This window comes from Canis lupus, chromosome X (assembly GCF_011100685.1).
Source record: "Canis lupus familiaris isolate Mischka breed German Shepherd chromosome X, alternate assembly UU_Cfam_GSD_1.0, whole genome shotgun sequence".
NCBI classification, from domain to species: domain Eukaryota; kingdom Metazoa; phylum Chordata; class Mammalia; order Carnivora; family Canidae; genus Canis; species Canis lupus.
In genome coordinates this window covers 27225117-27246837 of record NC_049260.1, presented here as the reverse complement: position 1 = coordinate 27246837, position 21721 = coordinate 27225117, and the positions used below count along the sequence as shown (strand labels likewise).

At 34.5% G+C, this 21721-nt stretch overlaps 1 protein-coding gene across 1 annotated transcript in view; it reads left to right on the top strand.

Annotated features, from left to right (window-relative positions):
- The window catches only part of DMD (dystrophin), a 2084073-nt gene that overhangs the window by 1293213 nt on the left and 769139 nt on the right, over window positions 1–21721 (top strand). Inside the window, 2 exon segments of the mRNA NM_001003343.1 lie at window positions 17384–17531; window positions 19726–19875. Of these exon segments, the coding sequence (NP_001003343.1) occupies window positions 17384–17531; window positions 19726–19875 (298 nt within the window).

The following is a 21721-nucleotide window of genomic DNA, read 5'->3' as shown; positions in this document are numbered from 1 at the left end:
TGTTCCCTTTTCTTCATATGCCTGCCAATATTTTGTCATTTCTTGTTTTTTTTTTGATGATAGGCAACCTAATGGAAGTGAGTTAAATTGGTTGATCTAAAATATACTATGATAAAGTTGCATATGTAAACTTTAGAACAATCCATAAGAAAATAACCTTATAGTTTAAAAGAAAACAGAGGAATTAAATTTGTATACCAAAAATATTTAACAAAAGAATATGGTTAACACTATGAGACATAAAAAAAGACATGAGACATAAAAAAAGAGCAAAATGGCAGATTTAAATAGAACTACATCAATAGTCACATTAAAGGTGAATGTATTAAGCATTCCAATTAAGATATTTCAGGCTGGGGGAGCTCTTGGGTGGCTCAGTCAGTTAAGCATCTGCCTTCAGCTCAGGTCATGGTCTCAGGGTCCTGGGATTGAGCTCCATGTCTGGCTCCCTGCTCCTCCCTCTCCCTCTACCACTCCCCCTGCTTGTGCTGTTTCTCTCTCTCTGTCAAATAAATGAATAAAATCTTTTTTTAAAAAAAGATATTTCAGACTGGGTTTTTTAAAAGACCTGATTATATTCTGTCGAAAAAAATGCTTCGGAGCCAAAGACACATATACTTTGAAAGTAAAAAAAAAAAAGAAAAGAAAAGAAAAAAGAAAGATATACCATACAGATAGCATCCATAATAAAAATAAAATAGGGATACCAATGCCAGATGAAATAGATTTTAAGGTAAAACATGTTACTAGTGACAAAATAGGACATCTATGACTATAAAGGGGTAAATTCATCAGAAGACATAAGTATAATTAACAAACCCCACATTTTATGATGCAGAAAATAACAGAATTCAAATGGGAAATGATAAACAATTCAGCAATAATTATTAGATATTTAATACCACTCTCAATATTTGGCCAAACAGTTGGACAGAAAATCAGCAATAATATCGAAGACTAACACTATCAACTAATTTGATCTGACATTTATAGAATACTCCACCAAATAACAGCAGAATACATATTCTTTTTTTTTTGCATTTTTATTTGAAGTATAATTAACAGTTATATTAAGTATAATTAGCGTTATACTAGTTTCAGGTGTACAATATAATGATTCAACAATTATATATATATTACCCAGTGCCCATCACAATAAATGTACTCTTTGTCCCAGTTATGTATTTCACTCGACCCACCTCCCCTCTGGCAACCACAAGTTTATTTTTTATATTTAAAAGTCTAGTAGTTTTAGAATGCATATTATTTTAAAGTGCCCATGGCATGTTCTCAAGGATAGATCATATGCTAGGTCATAAAACAAATCTCAATTAACTTAAAAGGATTGAATTAATAAAAATCATGTTCTCTTATATCAAGAATTAAATTAGAATATAACAACAGAAGGAAATCTGAGAGATACCAAAATATTTAGAAATTAAACAACACCTAAATAACCCACAGGTCAAAAGAGACATCACAAGAGGAATTAGAAAGTATTTTGAACTGAGTTAAAATAAAATCACATGTCAACATTTATGAGATGCAGTTAAAGCAGTGTTCACAGGGAAATTTGAAACTTCAAACACTTATATTAGAAAAGGTTAAAATTCTCAAATCAATAACTCTAGCTTTCACCATAAGAAACCAGAAAAATAGCACTCTAAACCCAAAGGAAATAATGAAGATTAGAGCAAAAATCTATAAAATAAAAGCAGAATAGAGAAAATCAATAAACCAAACATTAATGTTCTAAAAGACTTTGAAATTGGCAAAACTTTAGCTAGACTGACCAAGAAAAAAAGAATGAAGACTAAAGTTACCAAAATCACAAAGGAAAGAGAGGAGCGAGAACATCACTACCAACCCTACAGAAATTGAAGTAGAAGGTAATCATATAAACAACTTTAGCCACAATTTCTCCAAATTACATAAAATGGTCAAATTCCTAGAAAGACATAAATTACCAAAATAGATTTTTTAAAAATATAGAACATCTGAAAATACATAAGTACAGAAACTAAATTAGTAATTGTAAATCTTCTGATAAAAATAGCCCCAGTACAGATGATTTACTCATGAACTTGTAAAAAAAATTATTTTAAATACCAATCCCTCACAAATCCTTTCAGAATAAAAGCAGAGGAGGGAACTTCCAACCCCTTATATCAGACCAGCATTACTTTGGTCTAAACTATACAGAAATATTACAATTAAGAAATTAATAGAAACATCCCTCGTAAACACAAAATTCCTTAACAAAAATTTAGCAGACTGAACCCAGAGCATGTAAAAAAGATTACAAACCATGACCATGTGAGATTTATTCCAGGAATGCAGAGATGGTTTAACATCAAAATATAATTATTGTAACATACTATATTAAGAGGAAAAGCACAAAAACCAAAGGATCAAGAGATGAAGAAAAAGCCCTTGGTAAAATCTAACACCTAGTTATGATACAAATTTTCAACAAATAAGAGAGCTTTCTTAACATGGTAAAGGTCATCTATGAAAAAGCTATGGCTAGCATCATTCATAATGGTGAAAGGCTGAATGTTTTCACCTCGAGATCAAGAATAAGACAAGGATGTCTACCTTTAGTACTTCAACGTTCAACATTGTACTGGAGTTGAAACCAATGAAAGGAGGAGGAAGGGAGGAAGGTGTAGTGATGATATACAGAATCTATACGTTTACCAAAAGCCATTAAATTATATACCTATCAGTGGTGAGTTTTATATTATCTAAATTATGCTTCAATAAACCTGAAAAAAGAAATAGGAATGAGAAAATTATAGAAACAAGTTTGGCAATATACTAGTAATTGTTGAACCTGGATTACACGTAATAGGAATTCATCATACTATTACAATTTTGTATATGCTTATATTTTCTCAAAATATTTTTTCAAAATGCCTATCTGTGTATGTCTATAAAATGTCTATACTGTGTATCCCTTGTTACCCAGTGTAATTTAGACATGAGTCTTTTCTGCTTATCTTTTGAGAGGGTAAGTAATCTAATTTTCCCCTAATAAGTGTATAACACAAATGTTATATGTGCAATATTTACTACCTGTTGGCCTCTTACTGCTGCTCACTTTTGCATTATATTTTGCTTTTTGTGTGTTTTTTGTTGTTGTTTTTTTTTGTTTAGTTTTGTTTGTTTTGTTTTTTTTTTGTTGTTGTTTTAAAGATTTCATTTATTTATTCATGAGAGACACAGAGAAAGAGAGAGGCAGAGACACAGGCAGAGGGAGAAGCAGGCTCCATGCAGGGAGCCCGACGTGGGACTCGATCCCAGGTCTCCAGGATCACACCCTGGGCTGAGGGCGGCGCTAAACCGCTGAGCCACCGGGTCTGCCCATATTTTGCTTTTTGAATCATATAGTGAGAAAATGATATGGCAGTTGCCTAGAAACCATCAACTGTCTCTAGAGAGAGTTCTAATTCTCTCTCTAGAGAATGGAAACACATCACCCTTCTATATTCAGCAGGAAAGTAATACTAGTCAGCTCCCAGTGAAGAGAGAAACTACCTTCAATCTTCATGAACCTATAGACAACTTTTTCAGTGCTATGTCAGTCTGCTGTCTGTCTTCTTGATCTAAGAACCAGGAAATACATTTTTTAGTTCACAATCTGTTGACTCTGTCATATGTGTCTAAGTCTTAAAAAAAATCTTTGGAGTTATTGTTTGGATTTTACTATTTTTAGAGGTGTGCTTAGCTAAATTAAATAGTCTACCTTATGGGCCAAAGCTAATCTTAAATTATCTATTAGGTAGACTTACTAAATTCCTCTCTACCCTATACACAATATTTAATTAATTTAATCACTGATGGGGAGGGTTGAAAAAAATAATACACTAGTGAATTTTGTTCATGATCGAATTTTAAAACTCAGATAATTCAGCAAAAGTTATTATATTTACACAACCTATTTAAGTACTTTTATTATATATCCTTAATGATTGATAAATACATTATTTAGAAAATAACAGAATGATGCTATACCTCTACTTAAAAATCTTTAGTGGTTCTCTTGCACTGCAGAGGGTATAGTTAAACCTTTGCAGGCATGTGGAGCTCTGCAATACCTGACCCAAACCTATGTTTCTAGTACTTTGTCTTGCAAACCCCCTTTCACATTTCTTCACTATGGAAACATTAGAGAGGCCATGAACTTTGACTTGCTGAGCTTTTGTCTATGCTGATTTTTTTCTACAATGCTTTCCCCCTTCTTCATCTAAGGAACAGATTTTCTAGCCTCCTAGGTAGTCATTCCCCCCTTTGAATTCCTAGGACCCTTAAGTAGATGGTTTCCTGCTGCACTTAAGATAAAATTCATACTCTTACAGTGGCCCTGCTCTTTCCTCTGGCCTTATCTTCCATTCTCCACCTTGCTCACCACACTTTAGTACAGAGGTCTACTTTCAATTCCTCTAAATCTCTCTGTATTTATCTCCTGAAGGAAGTTTCTTTCTCTGTGTGGGAGCTGTTCCCCTATACTTCATCTAGGCTTGTTTACACATATTTCATGGTTCAGTTTCAATGTCAGTTAACTCAGAGGGGCTCATGGTTAAAACCACCACATCATCCTTAATCTAAATAATATCCACTGTCCTCTTTTGGAACAGGTGACATTCCAAACTACTGTTTGCAGGTACATTTATTCTTAGATCACCTGCCTGCGTCCAAGAAACCAGAGCTGTTCAATTTAGTCTTGTGAGAAAATTTGAAATGCTTACTGTATTGGAGGAGGAGGAAGACTGTTACTCTTTTCTATGGGTTTTCAGCATTTTCAACAATTTCTCTCTAGATTTACCGTTGTCGATATGAAAAATAAGAAATGTTTTTGGCTGTCATTTATTCATCTAAAAATTATCATAGCTCACTTCATGTTAATATAAATAACAAATGTTTTATGAAAACTATTTTCTATAGCAGAAAAGATTGTGAAAAGTGACATTGTCTTACATTTTTGAATATCACTTTAGTATTTACCTTAAGAGAACTGATGCTGATATCTATCTGCTTCTACGCTGTGCTACTGTATCACTCATAATAGAGCCTCTGGAAAACTCTTAAGAGAAAGAAAGAGACAAAGGCAGATGATATAATAGTATTATTATGAAAAGAGTTTTGACCTCACAGACCCCCTGAAAGCACTTGACCCCCAGGGGTTCCTAGACCACAATTCAGGAACTGTTGTTTGAGGGAATAAAACTATTCTTGTACCTCCTATGGCTATATTCTTTTAAAGTACAATAACCTGTGTTTCTGAAGAACTTACCTGGAGTTGTGTGCAGATTTTAAATAAATAAACTGGGAAAACCTTTTACCCTTTCTTCTTTGGGATAAAAAGCAGTGAGCAAAATATGTCCTTTTTCTCTCTGAGGAACTTTAGCCTTCCTTGTGTATCTAATTCCTTGACATTCTATTGGAAACGTACATAGTGCTTGCTGAACAGCAGATGACATTTTGCTGGGGGTGGAAATTACAAGCACCCTGGGGAATTCAAATTATAGACCAAGTAATAAAAAAAATCACCATAAAACCCTCAGAAAAAGACACACTTACAAAAAAAGGATTTGAAAGTTTAGAAGTGATAGTTGGTTTTGGATTAGAGAGAAAGAGAAAAATAAGGAAATAAATTTAAATAACATAAAAGCAAAAAAAGAGGAAAAAGAGGTAAGGGTCCAGATCTTTCTATTTTCCATGTTTGATTATAAGCCAAGTAAACATAGCCTCTCATACTAGTATACTTTAATAAATTTAAACAGAATGAATATTTGTAATTAGGTGCAATGTCTAGTTTTCCTTTTAGCCATTCTTCATGTTATGTACTATGGAATACTAATTGTGTAAAGCACTAATAATTATTTCAAAGGATGAAGGAGCATTTTAATAGCCACACACATTTTCATGAATACATATATAATGAAGTTAAAAAGATAATACCGATTATCTTCTATCACAATTCTCATGCTTGGGCAGCCCGGGTGGCTCAGCGGTTTAGCGCCGCCTTCAGCCCAGGGCATGATCTTGGAGACCCAGGATTGAGTCCCACATCAAGCTCCCTGCATGGAGCCTGCTTCTCCCTCTGCCTATGTCTCTGCCTCTCTCTCTCTCTCTCTCTCTCTCTCTCTCTCTGTCTCTCATGAATAAATAAATAAAATCTTTAACAAACAGAATCCTCATGCTTTAATTCCCTAGTATATACCTAAGAAAGGGATTTAGTGTCTAGTAGATGTCAGCAACCTTTAGTACAGTGCCAAATAGTAAATACTTTTGGCTTTGTGAGCCATCCAGTCTGTGTTGCAACTACTCAGCTCTGCCATTGCAATGTGAACAAAGTAATAGACAATCTGTAAATGAATGGGTGTGACTGTGTTCCCAATAAAACTTTATTTTAAAAAACAAGTGGTGGGCAGGATTTGGCTCACGGGCTATAGTTTGGAAACCCCAAGAATACAGTTTTCTCCAAATTAAATTTAGCTAATTTTACATAGAGTTTGTCATCCATGACACACCCTTTCTTTTTCATGGAAAATTTCCCAAGAATAATGCAAATAACGTTATTGTACTCAAATACACAATTAAGATGGTGCCATTTTGAGATACTGAATTTAAGAATTGAACTAATACTATATACTAGGTACTGAGAATAAGAGATCACAGTATATATAGTGCCTGTCCTTGTGGTGCTTGTAATATATTGACAGACATAGGAAATTACAATATACCCTGTGACACAAACAGGCTGAAGAGCTATGGGATTATATAACAGGGCCTATAACATAGACTGATTGGGATGGGGGTGATAATTGAGAAAAGCTTCATAGAGGAAGGGATGGCTAACCCGAGACTGGAAAGGTAATGAGAAGCTACCTAGATCAACATGTGGGGAAGCACATCCCAGACAGAAAAGGCAGAGTATGCTAAGTTCTAACATGAGTACAGTACTGGATTTCAAGGAAGAATAAGTTCAATGGATTTTTATTTTTATTTTTATTTTTATTTTTATTTTTTTTAGTTCAATGGATTTTAGAATGCAAAGAAAACTGAAGACAGAGAAGTAAGTAGGGATTATATCATAAAGAGCTTTCTGATCCCTGATAAAGAAGAGGGATTTTCCCAGTGACCCTAGGGAGTTACTCAGTGTGAGGGTATAACCAAAGACATATTTTAGAAAGATGATTCCCTCTGAAGTGTTGAGAATGGATAAGAAGATAGTAAGGTGGGAAGCAGAACCCAATTAAGAAATCGCCTCAGTAATCCAGACAGAGAGGATAGGAAGAGTTGATGGCAGGGAGAATGGACAGAAATGGAAACATTCAAGAAGCTATCTCACATAGAATTGTGAGGACACGTTTATTGATACACTCTGGAAGAAATAGAAAAGAACCAAGGACACCTCAGCTATCTAGCTGAGATTGAGGAGGCAAATGAAACATGACAGGCCTGGGATTCTAAATAGAATCTATTCAAATTTAGCTGTTTTGTCTTCTACTTCTCTTCCCTTCTCTCATTTTATTGCAAATTTTTTTCACTTCTTTGTTGTTCTGGGAACACTCTGACCACATTCCTGCCTCAGGACCTTTGTATTTTTTTTCTTTTGCTTAGAATACCCTCCCCGCATTATTTGTGTGGTTTGTTCCCTCATCCTTTTAGATTTTAATTTAATTCAAGCTGCTACTTAAAAAGAAGCACCTTATTTCAGTGGCTTAATGTAATCGTGCAAAATTTACAAAGTTGTTTCTGGTTGGCAAACAGCTCCCCTCCAAATTGTGAATCAAAGACCCAAGATACATTGATTTTGTGGCTCTGACATTTTTAACATGTGGCTTTAGAAAGAGGAGTAATAAGGAATATCACACAGGTAAGGATTAATTTATGAGCCAGGCCTGGAATCAGTGAAAATCACTTTGGCTCACATTTCCTTGGCTAGAATTCAGTTATTTACTATACCCAATGGCAATGGAGAATGGGACATGACAGCTAGCTTTGTGTTGAAGAAAAGGGGATCAAATTTTTTGATGAGCAGATTGCCATTCTCTACCATGATGACCCTTTTCAATGAAGCTTTTTCTGATTGATATAAAATTGCAAAACCAACCTCCAACTCCACTCAATATTCCTTTTTTTCCTGGCTTCCTTTTTTTTTAAAGATTGTATTTATTTATTCATGAGAGACAGAGAAAGAAAGAGAGAGACAGAGACAGAGACACAGACACAGACACAGACGGAGAGGACGGCTCCATGCAGGGAGCCTGACGTGGGACTCACCTGGGTCTCCAAGGTCATGTCCTGGGCTGAAGGCTGCGCTAAACCGCTGAGCGACCCGGGCTGCCCAGGCTTCCTTTTTCTTTTTCTGTGTAGCACTTAACACTATGTCCCAATCTGCACATTTCAGTTTATCTTGTTTATTGTCTGTCTCCTCCTAATAGAATGTAAGCTCTGAGAGGGCAAAATCTTGCCTGCATCCTGACAAAGTCCTGTAGAGGGTGTGACCTGGGGAAGTTAATGTGTGTGGCTAAATATGATTTATTTTTTTACCTTAAGAAAGACCTTATATTTGAATCCTTTTGAAGTTTCTCATGTTACAAGATATGCATTTTGTTTTGCTCAGAACAACAAACTACTGTCTGAGAAAGACATTAATCTCAATTGATGATGATTTTGTCTGCCTGTAGAAGACACTTGACAGAGAAAAGAAACAAGAAAAAAATTAACTAACAGAAGTCATGATTAGCTTTGTTGGTATGAAATCACATTTAAAAAGTTGTATGTCATTATATACAAGGTCTGTGAAAATTATTTTATAAGCAACTCAGTAAGTGGTTACATTGTATACCTCAAGGACATATGGCACAGAAAAGAGAAAAACTGTCTTTACATAACATAAAACTGTCTGGTGTAAACGCGTGCTTATGGCTTAGAATAAAATTTCCAGTAGAACTTTAAACATGGACTCAGCAATACTGTACATCAGGCCACATGGGTAGAAATGATGATGACTTTGTCCAGAAAACTGTATTAGGTGATTCAGAAAATACATCCTCATAGTGACAATTCCAATGTTGAACATGGATATGAGGGATGTATACACAACTACTGTCTAAACTGTGAATGGGAAAATGTGATCTTTTTAATATATAATTTTAAATTTGTACAATCAAATGAGTTAAGCAGCATAGATGAACAGGGTGTTCATTCTCTCTACATTTTCTGAAGTTTCCATGTTACAGTTCATGAAAAACTTAAGAGAGGTACTTCTTACTTGGAAAATGGGAGAGATAATTGCCTTATATTTGGATATATACAGTATATGCATCTCAGGGGCTTCACTTTCTTCATTGGCAATTTGACAAAGGCAATATAAACGATGTACTGAGTATTTAAAAAGATCCAAATGTGAAAATATCTAGTGCTTGGCCTGAAACACTTGGTAGATCCTCCCCTTCTAAAATCATGCCATGTGATTTGGCAGTCTTCCTTTTACCATAACAGCAGCCCCACAGAACATGTTCATTAAGAGTTAATGTTAAATTCATTGAATTTTGCAGCACATCCATAACTCTTCCTTTCTGATTATGCAAATCTCTCCCCATCATAATATGTGCTTCCTTCAATTGCATTAAGAGCATTTATAATGTAAACAGCAACAGAGCCAATATTTCAAACAGAAGCCATTCTTTAAAAAAAATAGCTAAATGTATTGAAATGCCTCTAAAAGTAAAATATTTAGCACTTAATTGCAGATGGGTAATGTTAAATATCCCATTCATTATTATTACTACCACATGCCTGAATAAATCCTACCATAAGCATTAAGCGAGTAGGTAAACAAAGAAATAACACTTCATGTGATGAATGCCAATATAAAGCACGTTTAAACTGTTCTGTCAAGAGACAAGCCTGGAAATGCTAACTGTGTTCCTTTGCTCTTCTGCAATCATCTGAATACATAAATTCAAATTGCAGCTTTTAAAACTTCAAATCGAGGCTTTTGAAATTTCAGAAAACACATGCGCTTGAAAAAGATTATAACAAGGTCCCGGTGGGATTTTGGCACCATCTTTTTTATATTTCAAAGTATAAAAAACAGATCTAGACAAGAAATGACTACCAAATGTTTTCATATTTAAAACGATGCTGTGCTTTTTTTAAAAAATTAAATCATCAGAAAAGTTTCCCACAAACATTGTGTGAAGAGAAAGACTATGGCAAATAGCTTAGCTAAAACTTCTACTTCTTAAGTGATGATTTATTCTATCTGGGAATACTTAAGAATTTTCTAGATTAGTATACAGTTAATATCCTTAAAATCATATGCAAGTCACTGCCTTTCAAACTGATGCTGAAAGTTAATTAGAAAACCTACTTAATTATTTATAATGCACAGATAAGTCCCAGATACACTCCAGATGCACTATAAATATAGAAAATTTAACAGAAAAAAAAAGAAAATTTAACAGATTTATACTGGAAAGACAATAATTCTTCACAAAATAATTTGTTGATTTAATGGAATCCTTATCAAAATCCCTGATGAGATTTATTCTGTAATTTGGCCAAATGATACTCATATTACGTAAATTAGAATAGCTAACGTAAGAGAGGAGGTTAACCTACCAGAAAATAAACCTACTTTAAAGCTACAGTGCTTGAAGTAGTGCATTACTGTAAAAAAAATCTATAGTGGATCAGTAAAAAGAACTCCATTGCATATAAGATACAAAATGAGGAAACTACCACAAATCAATAGATAATAGATTGTGCTGGGAAAAAAATATCAATTTCTGAAAAACCCTTCAAGATCAGAAACTTAACTATATAAATTTAAGATGGATTAAGTTTTTATTCTTTTTAATTTTTTCTTTTTTACATTTAAATTTGCCAACATACAGTATAACACCCAGTGCTCATCCCATCGAGTGCCCTTCTTAGTGCCCATGACCCAGTTACCCTAACCCACCCCCCTCCTCCCCTTCTGCAAAGCTTTGTTTGTTTCCCAGAGTTAGGAGTATCTCATAGTTTGTTTCTCTAATTTTTATTCTTTTTAAATGAAAGTATAATGATCCAGAATGATGTAAAGGTAAATATTTAAACAACTCTAGGACGTTTACAATTTTCAGAATAGTATCAGTGAAAGAAATAACAAAGAAAGTGATAAAATTTTATTTAGAAACAAACAAAAATTCAAAAAGTAGAAGGGAAACTAAAAAATGTATTGTCAATATTTTTTAATTTTTATTTTTTATCAAAGTGGATAATGTGAAAAGAGCTTTTACAAATAAAACACTGAGGAAAAATGGGCAACAGACACAGCAGACGATAGTAGAAGCAAATGACAAATACACAATTTTTTTCAACTTTTCTATTAATAAAAAACCGAAAAAACATCCTTGACAAACTGTTTTTATTCTTTCCATCAAGCTTATAAATCATAATGCGCTATAGTGGTAAACATGTGTTGAGACAAGTGTTTTATAACTGTTGGTGGAAGTGCATGAGTATTCTTATTACTAGCATTCAGAAGGAATTTAGCAATGTGTATCAAAATCCTTAGTGTTCTTATTGTGTACATTTCTTCCTTATTCTAAGGAAATTAGCAGATACGTAAATCAAAATGCATAAACAAATGTATTTTAAAGGGTTATTTATTATAATGAAAAATAGGACCCAAACTAAATGTCTAATAATAAAAGAGAATGGTGAAATACGGTGTACCTACATATGGGTTATTACTCAGATCTTAAAAATCAATTTTTCAAAGAATAATTAATGACCTAAGGAAATAGAGTAGAATATTAAATTTGGAAAATCGGTACACAATGTTTATAGAGTTTGATGGCAATTTAATATATAAATCTCAATTACGATTAATAAATACATTTTCCCTCTTTTTCTTGGCTGGATTTTCCTGAAAGAAAAAAATACACAAGTAACTAGTTTGAGACATGTTTGAAGTGGAGATTGAAGATATTGGCTTTTAGAATTTTACTCTAGGTTTGACGTTTGGGTTTTTTTTTTTTTTGTTTGGTTTTGTTTTTTGTTTGGTTGTTTTTTTTGGGGGGGGGTTGGTATTACCCTTTCTTGCTCTTCAAGCTTTTGTTTGTTGGGTTTGGGATATTTTCTCTCCCTGATATGGTTAATTTCTAGATGAAGGCTGAGAAAAGCTTTTACCCATCTGTCTAGGTTTTACAAATGTAATCTGATTTTAGCCAAGTTTTATAGTTAACTGAAATGAGAAAAAAATGGTTGCTCCATGTATTGGGGACACAGTACAAGATGATGGAGCCAAATATTAAAGGAGACAAAGATTTGTGAAGGGAGGGAGGGAGGGAAGGAGGAAGAAAGGAAGGAACGAATGAACGAACAAAGGAGAGAAAAGGAAGAATGATGAGGTAGACTGACATACAACCTTGAAACCTAGTCTCAAACATTTGAACCACCTGAGAATTTTTAAACAAATAAAGGATGTCTATAATGGATGTTTTCCTCATCTAAGAATTGCTGCTCAGTCCTGAGTCTAGAAAAATGGTTCAATTCCACATTCTAAGACAGGCTGCCAGCAATTGACACCAGTCACTTGCCCATAGGGTTTACTAAGAATTGACAGTAGTACTAGGTTTCCTACTGGTGATTTCAACCTCCTCTGCACCCCATGTCCCAATCCATGTCAGAGAACCCAGATGGGACGGGATAGCTATGTAGGGGGTACAGTTTTTCTCATAAAGCTCACTTTTCTCCTTTCTCCCCTTTTATTTCTCTAAAGTCAAAGTTAGGGGCTTCAGGATCATCACTAAAAACAAGCATGTGAATGACAAGAAGGGAGAACCATGTTCTCTTTCAGCTGAGTATTTCTTGAGCTGAAGAACCTCTTCACAGACCCATGTAGCTTTTGGAGGGTCAGAATACTCTAGGCCTTCCTTTGGCTTTCCACATTAAAGAAGGGCAAGGGGAAGAAGAGCAGGAACTACAGGTTACCCATACATAAGAAATCAGTGAGTAGCTGTGAAAGGGACTTTTTCTTTGATTTTTCAATTTAAATAAGTGAGAGGGAAAATTTCTGATCATTAATCTGAAAATGAAGAAAGGATGGATTCAGAAGATACCAAATATGAAGAGCAAATGATTAGTGCAAAAGTTAGTTTACCATATTTTAGCCACCAACTTATTGCAGAGGACTCTGAGGTCTATTTCCAGATCTTTAAGTTCCATATCTCCTATTTTTTCTACTAGTAACTTCCCCTGAATATCTGATGCAATTCGATATACTCTCACTGGAGTATATACTGTCAACTCAGCTAGGTAAGGTGGAAGCACTCATAGACCAGATGTAATGGTCAAGTGACAAGCACAGAATGTGGACCCAAATGACCCAGGACTGAATGTTGGATTGACTATGTAATAGCTGTATGACCTTGGGAAAAATACTAAGACTAATTTTCCTTTATCTGCAAATTAGGGAAGACGAATACCATCTCATGGTAGTAATGTGGGGACTTAGTACTTGATTCAGTGGCTACTATCTCAGTGCTGGGAAGCCGTGCAAATGAACTGAATTTCATCCATTCTAACCTGCACATTGTATCATATTAAAATAACTGAAACCAGGATGGGTTTTACAAACTCTGCTGGCAAGACCACATATGGTTTGGAAGAAAATCCAAGAAACAGTGGTGGAGCCCTCTGAAGAAATCATCCTCTGATAGGATGGGTAAAAACAGAAGTCAAATACTCTGAAGGGAAAGGTGATAGAGGAGAGACAAGTTCTAAATATGAGAAAGTTTTAGGACTACCTCACCAGTTTTTCACTTATATTTTACTTTTGTCTATGCAAGAGGAATATATGACACACATATAAAGAAAACTAAAAGAACAACTTCTTCATCGAAGAAAGCCTTTAAATGAGAAGTGTCAGAGTTTAATCAGCACCATGCCTTTTCCAATTCACGCCTGGCAGAACTTAGGATGGTGTCATATGTCTCCAGTTTGGTGAAATATTGTAGTACACGTTGGTGAGTAAATTAGACCATGTTTCAGAATCAGTATTACAAAGAATGGGAAAGATTATTTTTTTTAGGTTTTTATTTAAATTCCAGTTAACTAACCTACAGTGTAATATTAGTTTCAGGTGTACAGTATAATGACTCAGCACTTTCATACATCACCTGGTGCTCAACACTGACAAGAGCATTCCTTAGTCCCCATAACCTATCAGTATGACAAAGAATGGGAAAGATTCTTTAAAACCAAAATGTGGGCAGCCCCGGGGGCCAGGGTGGGGGTTTAGCACCGCCTTCAGCCCAGGGCATGATCCTGGAGTCCCGGGATGGAGTCCTACATCTGGCTCCCATCATGGAGCCTGATTCTCCCTCTGCCTGTGTCTCTGCCTCTCTCTGTGTCTCTCATGAATAAATAAAAAAAATTAAAAAATAAAAGCAAAATGCATGTAAAATTGGAAAGAATAATGGCAGAATTCATTCATTAATGCAACAGTTACTGATTTAGCATCTATTCTGTGTCAGGCATTGTTCCAGGAGCAAGGGATGTGACAATAAATAAAAATCTTTGATGTCAGGAAGCTTAATTTCATGTGTGTGAGATAGACATTATGTAAAATAACCAAATTATAGTGTTTGTTTGTTAACTTTTAAGAACTAGAAAGGTGAAGCAGGGAGAAAGAATAGAAAGTTGGGAGAAGTGTAATTTTCAGTAGGGTCATCAGGGAAGATGTGCAGAAGGTGAGGGAGCCAGGCATATTTGGTATTTAAGGGAAGGACATTGTAGGCAGAAAAATACAGCAATTACAAAGACTCAGAAGCAGAGACCCATGTAGTATATTTGAGAAGCACAGCAAGGAAGCTAGAGGGTCTCAAGAAGGATAAGAGAAATAGAGTGTAGGCAGAAATAAGGTCAGAGAGGTAAGGAAATTGGGGATATGCAGATTTGCTAGATCGGTGCTGGTCAATAGAAAATTAAGATGAGCCACATATGTAATTGAAATTTATAGAGTTGCCTTACCTTTTTTTAAAAAGTGAGAACAGATGAAATGAATATATTTCACTTAACCCAATATATTAAAATATTATTTCAACCTGTATGTCATATAGAAAGTATTAGTGAAAAATGAGATGAATAAAAATGAAATTGTTAAACAGTTTTATGTTTTACAGCAGTTGTAGGTTCTCAACAAAATTGAGTAGAAGGTACAGAGTTAGAGCAATTTTTTTGTACTAAGTCTTTGAAATCTGATGTATATTTTACACTTAAAGCACATCTCAATTCTTCTAACATCACTTCAGGTGCTCAGTAGCCACATGTGAAGGTATTTACCGTATTGGACAGCACAGATCTAGACCCTAGCAGAACCATGTAATGACTTTGGCTTTGCTGTGAATAAGTTGAGAGGCAGTAGAAGAGTTTGACTGCAACAGTAATATAACATGACTTGGATTTCCATAGGATCCCTTCATATGACTTGAGTTTTCATAGTGTCTGCTTTGTTGAGAATAGACGGGTAAGAGAATGTCTCCTCAAGTGCCCCAGAAAAGACTTTGGACAAACTCTCATCGAAGAGAAAAACTGAGTATAAACAAGCATAAATTCAATAAATGGACCTGGCATGGGGAAAGAGTGTAATAGTAGTTCTCTCAACACCCTGTCTTTGTACAGGCTATAAATAAGATAGGCTGTGTCTTATTCCTACATATGGAAATCTCTTGTTTCCTCTCATGGACTGTGAGATCCTCAAGGCAAGGCACACAATATATCTATTTTTAATCCTATGCCCAGTAGCCCTGCTGGAAGTTAGTAAGCTCTCAATAAATATTTGTAAAGTTCAAAAAAAAAAAAAAAAAAAGCTAAACATCCTCCAAATGGAAACAACCCAAATGTCCACCAACAGATATATATTCAAACAGTTCAATACTCTACAGCCAGGGGATTAAATAAATTAAGCTATATACCACATAGTTGATTATTGTAAAATTGTTGAATGAACGAGACAAGACACAAAAAAAGTATATAGCATATAATTCCATATACTCAGTTTTCAATATAGGCATCATAATCCAAGTTGACAGGATACTGGTTATACTTGGTGTTAGTAACTGCAAGGGACAAGAGGGGCCTCTGGGCTTTTGATAACATTCTATTTCCAGGGATCCCTGGGTGGCGCAGCGGTTTGGCGCCTGCCTTTGGCCCAGGGCGCGATCCTGGAGACCCGGGATCGAATCCCACATCGGGCTCCCGGTGCATGGAGCCTGCTTCTCCCTCTGACTGTGTCTCTGCCTCTCTCTCTCTCTGTGACTATCATAAATAAATAAAAATTAAAAAAAAACAAAACAAAAAAAAAAACATTCTATTTTCCTGGTCATTTGTATTCTTATTAAAAATATATTGAGCTATTACAGTATAGGTGTATTTTCAAATATATACATGAAATATAAGAATATGTATATTCAATTAAAACCTTATAGACAGGGGACATGTATCTCTCAAAAAAATAACAAAACAAGACATTGTAAATTACCTGAGGTGAAGACCATTTTGTTCAACTATATTACAGTTCAATATGTTAGAATAAATTTATGCCTAATTGAATAACATACACTATATAAATTTTTCTAATTGAAAACTTCCACCAGTACAACATATATTATGTATTTTAAGTCAATTTTCCACTTTCCTAAGAAAAATGGTGAATCATAATTTGGAAAACATTTTAACATATAAAAACTTAGTGTTGTTTTTAATTCCCAAGCTTTTACTTTAACACAACAATTTCCCAGAAAGGTGTATTTTATTCAAGCATTTTAAAGCATGCAACTTCACATTTTGTACTTACTCTAGTGGAGTGGCTCTCATCCTGGGGTGGTTTTGCTCTGGGGGGGGCAGTATTTGGTAGTGCCTTAAGACATTTCTGCTTGTCACAGCTGGGGGGAAAATGCTATTGGCATGTAGTGGGGAAAGACCAGGGTTACTGCTAAGCCTCCTACGATGCAGAGAACAGCCCCTCACAGCTAAGAATTATCCAATCTGAAGTGTCAATAGCTCTGAGGTTGGAAAACATTGCTCTAGTTTAATAATGTAATGTTGTTGGAATTTTAAAATCAGAATTTTGTTTCTTTACCAATTTTAATCTCTTACATTTTAGAGATTTTGGAGATATTGAAATTGCTTTGTCAAAGTAAATGAATTTTCTTTAAAACTTGTGTATTGTTAACATCTTTTAAATTGCTTATTTTCTTGAAAGTGTTACTACAGGTTTTTTTGTTTGTTTGTTTGTTTCTGAGTTTTCTTTAAAAAAAGAAAGAAAAGTTTGAGAAATATGTTGTTTATAACAGTTTTATTCTTATTTCTCCAGGCTAGAGGAACAGAAGAATATCTTGTCAGAATTTCAAAGAGATGTAAATGAATTTGTTTTATGGTTGGAAGAAGCGGATAACGTTGCTAATATTCCACTTGAACCTGGAAATGAGCAGCAGCTAAAAGAAAAACTTGAACAAGTCAAGGTAATTTTGTTTTCTAAAAACCCCCAGGGCCTACTTGTATAAAGAGTATATGAATCTATTTTTAAGGTATTTAATCATCGATTTCCTGCCCATTAGGTTATTGACAGTGCCTCACTAGATTTTCTCAAAACTTTATATTATTTTAACCCAGTGTTTCCCAGCGAGTATATTTTTTTTGGTAAAAAGTGTGTGTGTGTGTGTGTGTGTGTGTGTGTGTGTGTGTGTAAAATGCATGGCACTATTTTGAAAACTAATTTGGAATTAATCTTAGAAGTATTAGAGAATTTTACAACCCCAAATTCTTTCAAAAACTAGAGGGACTTTATAGAAATGAATCCCATTTCTCAGGAAAGATCTTAATTGCCAAATCAATCTCACTATTTCAGCCTCTAATTAGAGGTGTTCGATTCGCCTGAAACAGTGTTTTGTCTGGGAGTGGTTGGGGGTGCGTAGTGTTGGTTCACATTCCATACTAGTTGAAAAGACATCCAACCTATTCAAGTGACTTTTCTTGCCTTCCTGCTGCGACGTCTGCTTGTTACTGATTACCTTACCTGGCTGACTGACATGTCCAACTGCAGTTGGATTAACTCTCCTGGTTTTAGTTTTAGGACAAAAACTTATTTGGATCTGTTTCACTGTAATTCTTGAAGGGAAGGTGAAAGGGAAAGAGAAATTAACATTTAATCACCCTCTATTATGTGCTAAGTATTAGATGTACTTATATCTGCTATTTATTTAATCTTCATATAAAACTTTCAAAATGGTTGTTGCTGTCCTCATTTTACAAGGTCATACAATCAAAGTGAAATGGAATTTCTCCTTTATCAATGATTCAGTTCATTTGTACATGCAAATTAGACTCCAATATCAACCACTTATTTCTGTGAAACAAGAAATTTGTACCTGAATGGAGGATAAAGTATAAAAATAAACTTAATGCTTAGTTTAGGTAAACAGATATTGAGCATCTACTCTATGTCAAATATTACAAAAACAACCCACCAAGTTTTGGATCTATAGTTCATTTGAAGATGAGTGTATCATAGAAATAATTAACTCGGTTCTGGAAAATTGATCTTTCCTAAATGTATTGAGTGTTATAGATAGAAATATAATTGATAACTCATTTAAGAGACATGTTTAGTGGCATTTACTTATTAATAAATATGCATTGATTTTCTTTTTTTCCTTAGACAGTCTAGATCAGCACTGTCCAACAGAACTTTCTGTAATGACTGTAATACTCTCTATTGTCTATTGTAGTAGCCAAGAGCTGTATGTGCCTTTGGGTACTTGAAAGGTAGTGTGACTGAGGAAATGACCCTCACGCTATTGAAATTTAATTAATTTAAGTAGCCTCATGTGGCTAGTGATACTTTATTGGACACTGCAGTTCTAGATGACACAAAGAAATAAAGGACAGTCATTACAGCCAGTAATAGTTTTGTAGGTCTTGGGAAAGGGCATTTATAAGGGAGACTGAATGAATTAAAGAAATTCAGGGATGCAGAGGAGTCAAAAATAAGGGTTCTTGAATGAAATTGCCCAAGTAGGAATCACAGCTCGGTTGCTTGCTACTTCTGTGTACTTGGAGCTGGTACTTAACCTCTCTGTTGGAATTTAATCTCTCTGTCTCAGCTTCCTTCTGCACAAGAGGAAGATAATAGGATCTACCTCATGGAATTATATTATCTCAGTTAATTTTTATATACTACATGATGAGGTTAACGCAGCACCCAGTACGTGGTATGGTCTCAATATTAGTTATCTCTTAATATGATAATGCAATTTGTTACTCAGTAGTAAATTATAGCATGGAGGCTTAATACCTGAGAGGAGGATGAATTTACCTAGATTGCTCTATTTCTGACAGATATATGTTTTCAGACCCTTAACAATGCTTGGGGTGTTATTTTGGAGCTCATGATACCATGTAGTACTTTTTTTTTCTTGAAAACAATCTGTGAGGGATAAGATATTCTGGTCCTTTCTAGCACTGGTTTATCTACTTGAGAGTGGGTGCTCCGGTCCATCAGTTCCATACTATGTAGAAAGCGGTTGATACTTGAGGTACCTGTTGGCCTTCAGTCAAGTTGCTTCGTTTTGATAGACTAATCAATAGAGACAAAGGTGAGATAGTCGGAATGGTGCTGTAATTCATTTTAAACATTGTTGCATTTGTCTGTTTCAGTTACTGGCAGAAGAGTTGCCCCTGCGCCAGGGAATTCTAAAACAATTAAATGAAACTGGAGGAACAGTGCTTGTAAGTGCTCCCCTAAGCCCAGAAGAGCAAGATAAACTTGAAAATAAGCTCAAGCAGACAAATCTTCAGTGGATAAAGGTTAGATACTAACCATCTTTTCCATCATATGTGTTAAATGTTGCGAATGTTTGTATTTCTTTTGTTTTTTGGGTGTTTTATTGCTGGGATTGAGGGCAGGGAACTGGTATATGGATTGTTGTGTTTTTAACCTGACCATTTGATTTGGCTCCTTGACTTATTATGGATGGAAAGAATGGTGATGGTGGATGGCAATACATAAATGCCTATATATACCATTGTTACTTTGCATGAGTTGTGCCAAAGAGTTAGACTGGTAAAGGGATGGAGTAATTCAGTGTTCAGGTATATGCTGATGGTATTTAAGCAAAATGAAGGTGGTCCACTTCAGCCAGTATTATAAATCAATATCATTTATCCCTCCTTATAGCATATACTTAATCAATGATTAATGCATGTTGACCTCAGAAAGGTGTTTTATTTGTTTGTTTGTTTGTTTAGTTTCTTGGTTACTTAGTCACCTAATGTGAGTCTTTGTCTTTCTACCTTGGATACTTTATAAATCTAATATTTTAAAATATTTATCAAATTAATACATATTTATCCTTTAAAATCAGTGCCACATATGAATTTATCATGAAAAGCAACAACAGTCTATCAAAAGACAATTATTTTCCCACCATACTTCTCTGGCAACTTTGTCATAAATCATGTGAACATATATGTGAATCTCCTCCTGCATTCTCTATTCTCTTCCATTTGACCATGTCTGTCCTTCAACTATTACCACACTGACTTAATAAGAATCATTTTTTAATAGCTTTACTGAGACATAATTCATATACAATGCAACACACCCATTTTAAAATGTATAATTCAATGATTTTTGTGTATTTATTTTTTTACATTGTGATAAAAAGGATATAACATAAAATTTGTCATTTTCATATTTTTAAGTGTACAATTCAGTGTCCTGTATTACATTCACAATGTAAAACCATTACCATCATCTATGTGGAAAACATCTTCATCACCCCAAACAAATCATCAAGCATCCACATCCTGTTACACACTCACACAATTTCCAAAGTCCTCTCTATGTAATTTTCCTGTTCTAGAAGCTCATAAAAATAGACTGATACTCTATCTGTCCCTTTCCATGTAAATTATTTCACTTAGCATAATTTTTCTAAGGTTCATCCATGTTGTAGCAGGTATCAGAATGTCATTCCTTTTTATAACTGAGTAACTTTCCATTGTATGCATATATGCAATTGTTTTGTTTAAGTTTGGAGGATCTGCTAATCTAAACCCACTGACTTTGTTCTTCTTAGTCCACATTGTCTTTGCTATTTTTGGTTCATCGATTTAGCAAATAAATTTTAGAACCAACTTGTCAATTTTCACTGAAGCCTGCCAGGATAGTGATTGGAGTTGTGTTGAATTTGTGGATCAGTTAACATCTTTACAATATTGAGTCATCTAATCTGTGAAAGTGATATATCCTTTCATTTATTCAGGTCTTCTTGAATGCTTTTTTCATCATATTTTGCAGTGTTCAATCCAGAGGACCTGTACATCTTTTATTAGACTTCATCCCTGATATTTGACATTTTGATCCTATTTCATAAATGGGATTCATTTTGAGTTTTATTTTCTCTTTGTTGTTGGTATATAAAAATATAATATATTTTTGCATATTACATATTCACTGTCCTTGCTAAATTCACTTATTAATATTAATAGTTTTCAGAATCTTTTGCATTTTTTTATGTGCACAGTGTGTCATCAAAAAGAGGTAGTTTCTCCTTTTCAATCCTTCAAATTTTATTTCTTACATAGCCTAGGACTTCCAATATAATGTTTAATAGAAGCGACAATAATGAGAAAACTTGGCTCATTCCCT